Genomic DNA, 14,450 nt, shown 5'->3' with positions numbered 1-14,450 from the left:
ATAAAGTTAATCTGCTTTAAGTGTAAAAATGATGACTTTGGACAAATGGAGTCACAAAGCCACTACCACAATCATGTTTCCCACACTCTTGTGTGGTCAATATCCTCCCACACCTCTGGCTGTAACAATCATGGGTTTGCTGCCCGTCCCTATAGTTTTGCCTTTTCTAGAATTCATACAAATGGAATTATGCAGTGTGTTGCGTTTTGAATCTGGCTTTCAAAACTCGCCATAGTGGGGCAGCTGGGTGGCTCAGTGGGTTAAAGCCTCTGCCTTCGGCTCAGGTCATGATCCCAGGGTCCCGGGATCGAGCCCCGCATCGGGCTCTCTGCTCCGCAGGGAGCCTGCTTCCTCCTCTCTCTCTCTGCCTACTTGTGATCGCTGTCTGTCACATAAATAAATAAAATATTAAAAAAACTCGCCATAATGCTTTTGCGACTCATCCATGTTATAAGATACATTAGTTCTTATGAGCGTCATGTGCTTTTTTATTGCTGACGACCGTATGCATGACGTGCGTTACAGATGCATAGCGATTGGCGTATCCATTTGTCAGTTGAGGGACATTTTGGTACTTTTCAACTTGGGGTGTTATGAATGAATGTCCTATAAACGTTCGTCATGTGGACACGTTTGCATTTCTGTTAGGTATGTTTCCTTAGGTGTGAGATGGCTGGGTTTTATGGTGTTTGTCGACCTTCAAGAAACCGTCCAACTGTTTTCTTAAGCGGCTGTACCATTTTGCCTTCCCACTGGCGATGCATGAGAGCGCCAGGGGCTCCACATCTTTGTTAACCCTTGCTATTGTCAGTTTTCTTAATGTTAGTTCTGCTGGTGATATAGTGGTATTCCACTGTGCTTTTTAAAAAATTTTTTTTAAAAATATTTTATTTATTTGACAGAGAGAAATCACAACTAGGCAGAGAGACAGGCAGAGAGAGAGGAGGCAGCAGGCTCCATGCAGAGCAGAGAGCCGGACGTGGGGCTCGATCCCAGGACTCTGGGATCATGACCTGAGCCGAAGGCAGAGGCTTTAACCCACTGAGCCACCCAGGCGCCCCATCCACTGTGCTTTTTATTTGTGTTTAATTTGAAAATGAGTGCATCTCATCATTTGCTTATTTGAGACTCATCATCTTTGGTGAAGTATGTGTTCAGATCTTTTTCCCATTTAAATATTTTCTTTCTTTCTTTTTTTTTAGTTTTCAAAATAACATACTACAAAATTTACTTTGTAGGCATGCACAGATCTGTGTTTTCACATGTACGTAGATTTACGTCTAGCCTACCACTCCAGGAAAATTCCTCACTCTGCATTTTTGTGGTCATGCCTTCCCACCAGTCCTAACCCTTGGCAACTGTTGATCTGCTCTTCATTCTTTTACTTTTGCCTTAAAACACGTACACACACACACACACACACACACACACCAAATGGAATCATACATTCTGTAACCTTTTGAAATTTGCTGTTTTACTCAGCATAATGATCTTTGAGATTCATCTATGGTGTTACGTATTCCAATAGTTTCCTCTTTCTCTTAGTGAGTAATATTCCCTCACGGCAAGGATGTATCCCAGTGTGCTTGAGCATTTACTCATTGGTGGACTTTTGCGTTGTTTCCAGTTTTTGGAGATTATGAGTAGAGCTGTTATAAACATTTTGTGTACAGGCTTTGAGTGGACACATAATTTCATTTCCTAGCTTTCAGTGTCGTGACTAGGAACTTCTTGCCTTATTGTGTGGGGCAGGACCTCAGGATGATATTGAATAGGAGTGGTAAAAGGAGACAGCTTTGCCTTGTTTTATATCTTAGGGGAAACACACTTAGTCTTTTTTTTTTTTTTAAGATTTTATTCCTTTATTTGACAGACAGAGATCACAAGTAGGCAGAGAGGCAGGCAGAGAGAGAGGAGGAAGCAGGCTCCTCATGGAGCAGGGAGCCCAATGTGGGGCTTGATCCCAGGATCCTGGGATCATGACCCGAGCCGAAGGCAGAGGCTTTACTGCTGAGCCACCCAGGTGCCCCAACACATTTAGTCTTTAAGTAGAATGTTAGCTGTAGGTTTGTGTGGAAGCAGAACATCAAGTTGTGTCAGTCCCTCCTATTTCTAGCTTGCTAACAGTCTTTATCAGGCATGGGTGTTGGATTTTGTCAAGAGCTTTTTCTGTGTCAACTGATACAATTAAAAATTTTTCTTTCTTTTCTTCTTGCTTGTTAATATGGTGGGTTACATTGTTATTTATTTATTTATTTATTTTAAAATTTATTTATTTTTTATTTGTTTGACAGAAATCACGAGTAGGCAGAGAGGCAGGTAGAGACAGAAAGGGAAGCAGGCTCCCCGCTGAGCAGAGAGCCCAAATCAGGGCTTGATTCCAGGACCCCAAGACCATGATCAGAGCCAAAAGCAGAGGTTTAACCCAGTGAGCCACCCAGGCACCCCGATTGATATTTATTTTTAAGATTTTATTTAATTTTTAAAAAATTAGAAAGATTTTATTTATTTATTTATTTATTTAGCGTGTGGGAGTGGTCAAGAGGGGCAGAGGGAGAGGAAAAGAGAGGATCTTAAGCAGACTCCATGCTGACTGTAGAGCCCGACTTGGGGCTTGATCCCATGACCCTGAGATCATGACCTGAGCTGAAATCAAGAGCTGGATGCTCAACTGACTGAGCTACCCAGGTGCCCCTTTAAGATTTTATTTTAAGTTACTTCTACATCCAATATGGGGTTGAAACTCACGACCCTGAAATCAGGAATCGCGTGCTCTACTGGCTGAGCCAGCCAGGCATCACACATTAATGAATTTTTAAATTAAGACATACTGTAAAATTCACCACTCACCATTTTTTAAAAAGATTTTTAAAAATTTATTTATTTGACAGAGAGAGAGAGAGAGAGAGAGAGATATCACAAGTAGGCAGAGAAGCAGGCAGAGGGAGGGAGGGGGGAAGCAGGCTCTCCGCCGAGCAGAGAGCCTAATGTGGGGCCAGATCCCAGGACCCTGAGGTCATGACCCGAGCTGAAGGCAGAGGCTTAACCCACTGAGCCACCCAGGTGCCCCACCACTCACCATTTAAACATAAATTCATACATTCACCATTTAGACATTTACAGTTCAGTGGGTAATAGTATATTCCACACGGTTATGCACTCACCTTCACTGTTCAATTCCAATTTTCTCATTGCTCTCTGAGGGAGGAATTTTTGATGGTCATTACCCTGACATTTTTGCTGACATCACTCCTCATGTTGATTGATTTTTGGTTGTTGGTATTATGGGTCTGCCATTCAGAGGGCGTGAGTGATGTAGGGTGTAGGTTTGGGGAGTACTGGCATGGGGATGGGATTTAACTCCATATGATTATACTGATCAGCTAGGGGGAGAGGAGAGCATCAAGACTAAAGCCCTGGATAGCCCCAGTCTTAGGGCTGAGGAAGAGAAGGAGACTGGGATGGAGTGTCAGAGACCAAGGGGGGAAAACGAGGTATAGCAGATACCCCTGTCCATAGTGCTTTGCTCTGACCAGGTTAGTGAACATCAGCCTGACTTCTCCCAGCCAGTGCTCACATCTGTTTGTCTGAGGGCATTCTCCGCCATGAAAGCCTACTCCACTCACATGTGCAGCCAGCCAGGATTGCTGGGGAATTACCCCCAGCACCAGCCCTCAACAATGACCAGCTGGGCTTGGTGTCTACATGCCTCAGCTCCCTTACCCCTTTGAAGTGAATATATCCACAGAGGGAATGAACCCCAACTGCTCCAGGGAGAGCTTGCTTGAGAAACATGCTTTCATAGCTTCTTTTCCTTTCTTTTCTCCTCTCTCCACTCCCCTACTTGCCTTTTCTGGGCTCACCTCCCAAATTAACTTACCTCCACTGGAATCCTTGTCAGAGGGGCTGCTTCTGGGGGAACCCAACTACGACCAGAGGAGTACTTCTGGAGGTAGTGCCTACCTCCTCTTGCCTACGTCTAGAGGAGGTAGGCAAAATCATGAGACTGAGCTCATGTACACTCATGAAATTTAACTCATGAGATTAAATACCTCATGAGGACTCCCATATTCACCGCAGCTCTATTCACAATAGCCAAAATGTGGAAACAACCTAAATGTCAATCAGTAGATGGATGCATAAAGATGCCCAGCTATGGAAAGAACCTAGACGTCCAACAACAGATGAATGAATAAAGAAGATGTGTTTTATATATATATATATACAATGGAATACTATGCAGCCATCAAAAGAAATGAAATCTTGCCATCTGCAACGACATGGATGGAACTAGAGGGTATTATGCTGAGCGAAATAAGTCAATCAGAGAAAGACAATTCTCATATGATCTTGAGGGTATTATCCTGAGCAAAATAAGTCAATCAGAGAAAGATAATTCTCATATGATCTCCCTGATATGAGGAATTTGAGAGGCAGAGTGGGCGGCTGTGGAGGGTAGGGAAGGAAAAAATGAAACAAGATGGGATTGGGAGAGAGACAAACTGTAAGAGACTCTTAATCTCAGGAAACAAACTGAGGGTTGCTGGGGCGTGGGGGGCAGGGAGAAGGTGGCTGGGTGATGGACATTGGGGAGGGTATGTGCTATGGTGAGTGCTGTGAAATGTGTAAGCCTGATGATTCACAGACCTGTACCCCTGGGGCAAAAAATACATTATATGCTAATAAAAATAATTAAAAAAAGATGTGTGTGTGTGTGTGTATACACTGCATATATAATAGACATTGTTTATAATGTGTATCTGTATGTATGTGTGTATACACACTCACACACAATGGGATGTTTGTTATTCAGCCACAAGAAAGAAGGAAGTTGTGCCCATTGTGACAACTTGGTGAACCATGATGCTAAGTGAGATAACTCAGACACAGGACAAATACTGTGTGATATCACTCTTATGTGGAATTTCAAGAAGCAAAACTCAGAAAAACAGAGAATAGAATAGTGGTTACCAGGAATTCAAGGTGGGGATAATGGGGAGATATTGATCCAAGGACACAAACTTCCAGTTATAAGATTAACAAGTTCTGGTTCTCCTGGGTGGTTCAGTTGTTGGACGTCTGCTTTCGGCTCAGGTCATAATCCCAGGGTCCTGGGAGTGATTCCCACATCAGGCTCCCTGTGCAGCGGGAAGCCTGCTTTTCCCTCTCCCACTCCCCCTGCTTGTGTTCCCTCTCTCACTGTCTCTCTCTTTGTTACGTAAGTAAATAAAATTAAAAGTTTAACAAGTTCTGAGGATCTAATGTGCAACATGGTGATTATAGTTAATAATACTGTATTATATACTTGAAAGTTGCTAAGAGAGTAGATCTTAAATGGGCTCACCACAAAAAAAGAAATGGTAATTATGTGATCGGTTGGAGGTATTGGCTAACACTTTGGTGGTAATCATTTTGCAATATATAAGTGTATCAAATCAACAGGCAGCAGACCTTAAACTTACCCAATTTTTAAAAAAGATTTTATTTATTGGGGCGCCTGGGTGGCTCAGTGGGCTAAAGCCTCTGCCTTTGGCTCAGGTCATGTTCCCAGGGTCCTGGGATCCAGCCACACTTGGGGGTCTCTGCTCAGCAGGGAACCTGCTTCCTCCTCTCTCTCTGCCCGTTTCTCTGCCTACTTGTGATCTCTGTATGTCAAATAAATAAATAAAATTAAAAAATGATTTTATTTATTTGGTTGACAGGGAGAGAGACAGTGAGAGAGGGAACACAAGCTGGGGGAGTGGGAGAAGGAGAAGCAGGCTCCCCACTGAGCAGGGAGTCTGATGAGGGGGTCCATCCCAGGACCTTGGGATCATTACCTGAGCCAAAGGCAGACACCTAACTGACTGAGCCACCCAGATGTCCCTAAACGTACACAATGTTATATGTCAATTGTATCCCAATAAAGCTGGGGAAAATTAAAAAAAAAAAAAAAAAAGATTATCAGTTAGGGAGAGAAGAAAGGGTCTAGGACTGAACTCTGGGAGTTCTAATTTTAGATGCTGTGAGAGGAAGGGACTGAGAAAGGGTGGTGTGTGGGGGTGGAGAAAAAGCAGGTGCCATGGAAAGCAAGAGAGTGGCCATGGCAAGAAGGGAGCTCATCATTTGCGTTTAAAGCTCCTGGAAGGTGGAGAGGGAGGAGGACCATTCCAGGGAGCTCACAGGCTAGGGAGAGACACACAAGGACACAGACAATATGAAGAGGAATCCCAGGATGTCGGGGAGTGCAGATGCCACAGGTGACTAGCCTGGCGTAATCAGGGAAGGCTTCTTAGGGGAGGTGATAGAGATGTGTCTTTCTGGAGAAGCAGGAATTTCCCAGGAGGCTAGGAGGAGGGAAAAAGAAATTCCTGAGAGAATAGCATGGAGGGAGGGGGTGGGCAAAAAGGTATCAAACAGCATGGGAATGTCAGAAGAAGGGTCAGCAAGTTGGAATGGCTGGGTCTATGCCTCACATCCTTATGATTAATCGGATAAATGGATGCATGTCATTTTGTGTGGAACCATGGCTGGATTTGGAAGTAGAGGAGATAGCAGGGGCTAGATCACAAGGGTCTTGAATATGAAAATGGGGAATTTCAAACTTTACGCTGGGAGCAATGGGGAGCCACAGAGGTCTCTGAGTAGAGAGGGGACACAGCCAGAGCCTTCTGTTTTGGTGGCCAATACAGAGGATGGACTGGAGGGAGGTGGTACTGCAGGCTTCTGCTGGGTGAGAACGATGCCTTTGAGTTAGGGTGGGTCTGGGGGGTTAGTATAGAAAAGGAAAACACTGGAGAAAACACCAGAGAAAACACTGGACAATTCTGGGGAGAGTAGGGAGAGGGATTGACGGGGCTGGGGTCACTATAAGAAGTTAAGCCTGGGCAATGTGTGTATAACATCTAGTGATCCACTTCTTCCTCCCAGCCCTGGGGGGAGGGAGCGTGCATGTGTGTGCGTGCGTGTGTGCATGTGTGCGTGCGTGTGTGCATGTGTGCGTGCGTGTGTGTGAATGTGTGTATGCGACATGCATCTTCCCTGGGGCAGCAGCCTTGCCCAGCACACAGCGAGCACTGATGGGCACTGGGGAGCATGGATGGAGTGAGGAGGGTGTTTGTGAGCTCCACCACAAAAATAAATCATAATTAGTTCTTCCCCCCACTTTTTGCCCTTGGAGCCTGGGGGCTGGGGAAGCCATCTCTGGGGTTTCTAGTTTCCAGTAGGGAGAAAATCTGCAGGGAGTCACCAGCCTGAGCCCTGGGGTGCTTGTTAGTGGCTGGGGAGCCCTTACGGCAGGAGCTCTGGGGACCCCCTGCATAACAGGATCTGGGTCTTCAGCCCCCCCTTCTCAGGCTGTGAGCAGAGAGAAATGCAGGCAGGCACCGTGGGAACCTGTCTTGGCCATGGTGAGTGTGGATTCAGAGCCTTTGTAAGGCTGGAGAAGTCACTCTGGCCCATCCCTGGTCCTATGGGTGAAATATGAAAATAAGTCGGGAGAGAGAAATGCCAGAGTGACTGAGTGTTAACCTGAAAAGATGGGCTTGGATGGCATTTGCCGGAAGTGTGTGTGAGTCCTCCAAGCTTAGCTCAGCATATGTCTGCCGCCGGTATTCCCTGAGACGACAGAGTCTCCTGGGCCCCCTAGCTGGACCCGTCTTGCCCTGCATACTCTTGAAGCTGCTCGGCTGTCCCCGTCCCCTGTCTTTTCTTTCACACCTGCATCCAACCTGTTAGGAAGTCTGGTGGGCTCCACCTGCACAACCTGTCCAGCATTGCCCACCTCTCACCGCCTCTGTGGCCCTCACCCTGGTCAGTGCCCGTCCTCCCTCACCTGGACCAGCTCAGCCACCTCCTCCTCGGTCTCCCAACTTTCACCTGTGTCCCCCACCGCACTCTGTTCTCCCTCAATGATCAGAGGGTGCCTGGGAAAGGCTGAGTCAGGTCACGTCCCTGCTCTGCTCAGAATCTCCCATCGGCCCCATACCACTTGGCATGAGAGCTAAAGTCCTCCCTGGAACCCACAAGACCCTAGCAACTTGCCCCCGTCACTCCTGTGGCCTCACCTTCTTTCCCCCTTTTGCTCCCTCTATCACTCTGTTCCTGCTGGCTCTTCTGGAAGGTTCCTCTAACTCCCTTAAGTCCCCATACTCAGCTTCCTATGATCTTCCTCAAAAGTCTGCCTCATGGCTTATCAAGAAGTCTTGTCACCTACCTCTCTGCAGTCTGTACTAGACCTTTGCTGTTCAGGGTACATATAGCAAATGTTAATCAGAAATGGTGTTAGCATATTGTACATTCAGAGAGGAACCTCTTTATTTCTACCCTTAGCTTTCCCTGTCAAAACCAGATTGATTAAACTTCTTGAAGAGCAATACAAAAACTTAGCAAGAGAAGAAAAGTCCCTCTAAGAAATTTTTGTTTCTTTTACTTATGCAAATTCTTACTTGTAGAAAATCTGGGAAATGCAAGAAAAAAAAACCCCAACATGTGCATATGTAGTTAGTCCATTAGAATCTTATTATCTTGCTTTCCATTTATTCCAAAACATATAAATAAGAATTCATATGTTATCAATTACTCTTTTTAAAAAATATTCTATATATATTTATTTGTCAGAGAGAGAGTTTCTCAGAGAGAGAGGACAAGCAGGAGGAGTAGGAGGCAGAGGGAGAAACAGGTTCCCTGTTGAGCAAGGAGCCCAGTGCTGGCACGACCTGGGATTAGGACCTGGGATCATGACCTGGCCTGAAGGCAGACGCTTAACCAACTGAACCACCTAGGCACCCCCTTATCAGTTATTCTTTAAAAATTTTTATTTATCTATTTATTTATTTTAAAAAGATTTTATTTATTTATTTGACAGAGATCACAAGTAGGCAGAGAGGCAGGCAGAGAGGAAGAAGCAGACTCCCCGCGGAGCAGAGAGCCCGATGCCAGGCTCGATCCCAGGACCCTGAGATCATGACTTGAGATGAAGGCAGAGGTTTTACCTACTGAGCCACCCAGGTGCGCCTAAAAATGTTTAAAAGAAGATTTTATTTTATTTTTCTGACAGAGAGAGAAAGAACATAAGCAGGGGGAGCAGGAGGCAGAGAGAGAAGGAGAAGCAGGCTCCCTGCTGAGCAGAGAGCACTTTGTGGGACTCAATCTCAAGACCCTGGGATCATGATCTGAACTGAAGGCAGATGCTTAAGTGATTAAGCCACCCAGGCGCCCCATTAACAGATTTTTAAGTCACCACTGCATGGAACATGGGGCTCAAACTCGACCCTGAGATAAGAGTCGCAAACTCCTGGGGCGCCTGGGTGGCTCAGTGGTTTGAGCTGCTGCCTTCGGCTCAGGTCATGATCTCAGGGTCCTGGGATCGAGTCCCGCATCGGGCTCTTTGCTCAGCAGGAAGCCTGCTTCCCTCTCACTCTCTCTGTCTGCCTCTCTGCCTAATTATGATCTCTTTCTGTCAAATAAATAAATAAAATCTTTGAAAAAAAAAAGAGTCACAAACTCCACAGGGGCCAGCCACGTGCCCCAAGTTATTGATGATGATGATGATGATGATGATGATTTAGAGAGAGAATGGGCCTGTGAGTGTCTGCAGGTGAGTGGCAGGGGAGAAGGGAGAGGGAGTGAGAAAGTTCTGTTGTACGACATAATGATTCAATGTTATCATATATGGTTTGATGTTATTATATATGGCAACGTGATCACCATCATAAGTCTGTCTCTCACCATACATAGGTACAAATTCTTTTTCTTGTGATGAGAACTTTTAAGACATAACTTTCAAATATCCAGTACAGTATTATGAACTATGGTCACCATGCTGGACTTGATATCCCATGACTTACCTATCTTAACTGGAAGTTTTCATTTTCTTCTTAATGATTTGTAAGAGCTAAATATATTTTAGGGCCACGACCTTTTCTAGTTTGTGATTACCTATACATTTATTTCAATTTAACAATGCTTTGTGAGATTTGGAAGTTACATTTTTTTAAACAGTCGTATCCAATTACTTCATGATGTCTTCCAGGTCACAGAGTTTCTATTATTCTCATTCTATAAAGGCGCTGATGTTCTCTCTGATACTGTTTAATTTGCAGCAAAAAGGCTTCTTTTAGACACCTGCGTCTCTGCCCAGTGTGCCTTTTCTCAGATCTAGAGTTCTTAAGTGGAATGCAAGATTCTTGGTTTTTGAGTTTCATTTTGCTTCAGTTTCTGCTGATGTCAAGGTAGGCTTTGCTTTTATCACAGCACGAATTCCTCAGAGGATCTCTGTGGAGTTTCCCTAAGTTGAATATTGCTTTAGTTCCACTCGTGCTAGATCAGAGGTTGGCACACTGCAGCCCGAGTACGAGATCTGGCCCGCTGCCCGCTTTTGTAAATAAAGTTTTATTGAAACAGTCGTGCACACTTACTTACATTTTACTGTGTGTTTTTTTTTTTCTTTTAGAGTTTGGCTATTTTATTTTATTTTTTTTAAGATTTTGTTTATTTATTTGACAGAGAGAGCACGCACAAGTAAGCAGAGCAGCAGGCAGAGAGAGAGGGGGAAGCAGGCTCCCCACTGAGTAAAGAGCCTGAAGCTGAGATCATGACCTGAGCTGAAGGCAGAGGGTTATCCCGCTGAGCCACCCAGGTGCCCCTAGAAGTGACATAAATTCTGAGTCTCTTTCCTTTTTTTTTTGGTTAAAACAGGGATGATTTCTTACCCTCTCGGTACCAGAGATATGGCAGATCGTTACAAAATTGTTCTATTCCATTTACTCTGTCCTCTCCTCTCAGGCTCCTGAGAAGCAGCAGGAAAATGCCACCTGGCTGGTGACTGAGTTTGTGTTGGTGGGTTTCTCCAACCTCCCACACCTGAGATATACCCTCTTCGGGCTCTTCTTCCTCACATACCTGGTCACCCTCAGTGGCAACATCACCATCATCACCATCATCCAGGTAGATCGGACCCTTCACACTCCCATGTACCGCTTCCTGGCGGTGCTGTCCCTCTCCGAGACCTCCTACACGCTGGTCACTATCCCCAACATGCTGGCCCATCTGCTCATGGAGAGCCAGGCCATCTCCATCCCTGGCTGTCGGGCTCAGATGTTCTTCTTCCTGGGCCTGGGATGCAGCCAGTGCTTCCTCCTTACCCTGATGGGCTATGACCGCTACGTGGCCATCTGCCACCCTCTACGGTACTCGGTGATCATGAGACCCACAGTGTGTCTCCGCCTGGGAGCCCTGGTTTTCTGCTCCGGCTTCTCGGTGGCCTCGATTGAGACCAGCATGATCTTCTCCTCGCCCTTCTGCGGCAGCAACCGCGTGGAGCACTTCTTCTGTGACATCGCCCCGGTGCTGAAGCTCAGCTGCTCCAAGAGCGCGGGCATATCGCTGGCCATCTTCTTCCTGAGTGTCCTCGTGGTGCTGGTCTCCTTCCTCCTCGTCCTCCTCTCCTACGCCTTCATCGTGGCTGCCATCCTGAGGATCCCCTCCGCCGCCGGCCGGCGCAAGGCCTTCTCCACCTGCGCGGCCCACCTCACCGTGGTCATTGTGCATTTTGGCTGCGCCTCCATCATCTACCTGCGGCCCGAGTCCGGGGCCAGGCCTGAGCAGGACCGCCTGGTGGCTGTGTTCTACACGGTGGTGACGCCGCTGCTGAACCCCGTGGTGTACACCCTGCGCAACAAGGAGGTGAGGGTGGCTCTGAGGAGGACCCTGGGGCGGAGCCGCGGGGGTTTTCAATAAACGCTTGATCCACATTCCCCTTCTAGCTTCTTCATGAACGTATATCCCGCCTACGCTCAGTTTCCCCGCTTGGAATACAGGGGTCGCTCCCACAGCCTTGAATGAAATCGGCTCTTCAATGAGGCAATTGGCAGTGGCCGAGACCCACCATGAAGTCCACGAAGACAGCGCGGCCTCTTCCTTTGGTCCTTGCGTCTTTGACTTTGCGGTGATGCACCGCTCCCTGCAGTGCAGACGGTCACCAGCAGATGGCGCCACGAGCCCTGCCAAGCGTGGGCGAGCGGGGCGGGGTAGTGCTGACCGTGAGTCGGAAGGTTGCTTCCTCATTGTCCTGCGGGGTGAGGAACACCCGGGAGCCTCTGCCATCCCCTGGGGCACTGGGTGATCATGAGACGCAGAGCTCCCCTCTGAACTGGAGCCCAGGTTTACTTTTTTTTTAAATTTTTAATTTATTTTTATTTTTTTAATAAACATATAATGTATTTTTATCCCCAGGGGTACAGGTCTGTGAATCGCCAGGTTTACACACTTCACAGCACTAACCACAGCACATACTCTCCCCAGTGTCCATAATCCCACTCCCCCTCTCCCAACCTCCCCTCTCCCCAGTAACCCTCAGTTTGTTTTGTGAGATTAATATTAATAGTCACTTATGGTTTGTCTCCCTCCCAATCCCATCTTGTTTCATTTATTCTTCCCCTACCCCCTTACCCCCCATGTTGCATCTCCACTTCCTCATATCAGGGAGATCATATGATAGTTGTCTTTCTCCGACTGACTTATTTCACTAAGCATGACACCCTCTAGTTCCATCCACGTCGTCGCAAATGAGCCCAGGTTTTCTAATCCGTGTTCTCCGTGGCTTTGAACCAGTGGTCCCAGGCTGGCTTTTTTCTTCCTGCCGGAATCACATCCTTAAATCTAGTGGGAGGAGACAATAAACAGTAAGATCCTTTAGTGATACATACTTGCAAAAGCTAGAGTGTCATGATGATTAGAGTTGAGTTCATGACGATTCTCTAGCTGTCTTCCTCTTGGATCCTTTATTTCTCTGTTGTGTGATGGGAAAGGAAAGGAGGAGGATTTCATCAACCATTGTGGTAAAATTTATGTAACATAAATTTTGTCATTTTATCCATTAAAATTTTTATTATTGAGTTTCATGTGTTCTTTGTAGATTTTGGATGACAGTCCTTCATCAGACATGTTTGTAAAAAGTTTTTATTTAAGTTCCAGGTAGTGAACATACAGTGTTATATAATTTTCAGGTGTACAGTGTAGTGATTTAACACTTCCATGCATCACCTGGTGCTCATCATGACAGGTGCACTCATTCACCCCCATCACCTCCTTAATCCATCCTGCCACCCACCTCCCCTCTGGCAATCACTAATTTGCTCTTTTTAAATTTTTGATTTATTTTACTTTTTAAAAAAAGATTTATTTATTTGTTTATTTGACAGAGATCACAGGTAGACAGAGAGAGAGAGAGAGAGAGAGGAGGAAGCAGGCTCCCTGTTGAGCAGAGAATCCGATGTGCGGCTCGATCCCAGGACTCTGGGATCATGACCTGAGCCGAAGGCAGAGGCTTTAACCCACTGAGACACCCAGGTGCCCTATTTATTTAAATTTTTATTTTTTAAAGAGATTTTATATATTTATTTGTCAGAGAGAGCACAAGCAGGGAGATGGGCAGGCAGAGGGAGAGGCAGGCTCCCCACTGAACAAGGAGCCCTATGCGGAGTTCCATCCCAGCACCCACCCTCTCTCTTTCTAAAATAAATTTAAAAAATCTTTAAAAACATTATGCTAAATGAATAAACCAGATATAAAAGTACAAATATATGATTCCACTTACATGAAATATCTAGCATAAGCAAATTTATAGAGACAGAAAGTAGATTTGAGGTTACCAGAGACTAAGAGTAGGGGGGAATGAAGAATCATTGTTTCTGCTATCCTCATTCCTGCCAAAATTAATTCTCCACTTTTTGAAATTATAGCCACCCTAGTATATGTGAAATAGCTTAGTAATTCACTTTTGTCTAATTAAACACTGATGATAGGTTGAAATCCTCCTGAGCATCTTCTGACCACTGTGGGATAAAATAAGAAATCAGTGAGAGAAGGAAAGTGACACTTGCCAAATATGTAGCAATGAAACAATACACTCTTTTTTTTTTAAAGATCTTATTTATTTATTTGACACACAGAGAGAGAATTCACAAGTAGGCAGAGAGGCAGGCAGAGAGAGAGGGGGAAGCAGGCTCTCCATTAAGCAGAGAGCCCAATGCAGAACTCGATCCTAGGACCCTGAGATCATGACCTGAGCTGAAGATAGAGGCTTAACCCACTGAGCCACCCAGGCACCCCTAAACACTACACTCTTAAACAATGGGATCAAAGAAGAAATTACAAGTTAGGTTGGAAAATAGTTTGAGATGAATGAACATGAAAACACAACATACCAAAACTTATGGGATACAGCAAAAGCAGTGCTCAGAGGGAAATTCATAGCTGTACGTGTTTCCATTAAAAAGGAAGAAAGAGGGGCACCTGGGTGGCTCAGTGGGATAAGCCTCTGCCTTCATCTCAGGTCATGTTCTCAGGGTCCTGGTATCGAGCCCCACACTGGGCTCTCCGCTCAGTGGGGATCCTGCTTCCTCCTCTCTCTTTGCCTGCCTCTCTGCTTACTTGTGATCTCTGTTTGTCAAATAAATAAATAAATAAAC

General features: G+C 45.7%; 1 protein-coding gene across 1 annotated transcript; it reads left to right on the top strand.

The window, feature by feature from the left end:
• The first annotated feature begins 7,074 nt into the window (after window positions 1–7,074).
• Window positions 7,075–12,103, top strand: LOC123932195 (olfactory receptor 10T2-like). Its single transcript, XM_045989950.1, has 3 exons — window positions 7,075–7,083; window positions 10,765–11,707; window positions 11,799–12,103. Exons 1-3 carry the CDS (start codon window positions 7,075–7,077, stop codon window positions 12,101–12,103), a joined length of 1,257 nt encoding a protein of 418 aa, XP_045845906.1.
• The last annotated feature ends 2,347 nt before the right edge of the window (window positions 12,104–14,450 follow it).

Source organism: Meles meles, chromosome 20 (genome assembly GCF_922984935.1).
Source record: "Meles meles chromosome 20, mMelMel3.1 paternal haplotype, whole genome shotgun sequence".
Classification (NCBI taxonomy): domain Eukaryota; kingdom Metazoa; phylum Chordata; class Mammalia; order Carnivora; family Mustelidae; genus Meles; species Meles meles.
Note: the sequence above shows the minus strand (reverse complement) of the source record. Positions and strands in the feature narration are given on the sequence as shown.

Excerpts from the sequence above, each read along its gene's own strand:
- LOC123932195 (XM_045989950.1), top strand. Across the intron at positions 11,708-11,798 it reads CCTGGGGCGGAGCCGCGGGG|GGGTCGCTCCCACAGCCTTG; the intron begins GTTTTCAATAAA and ends CTTGGAATACAG.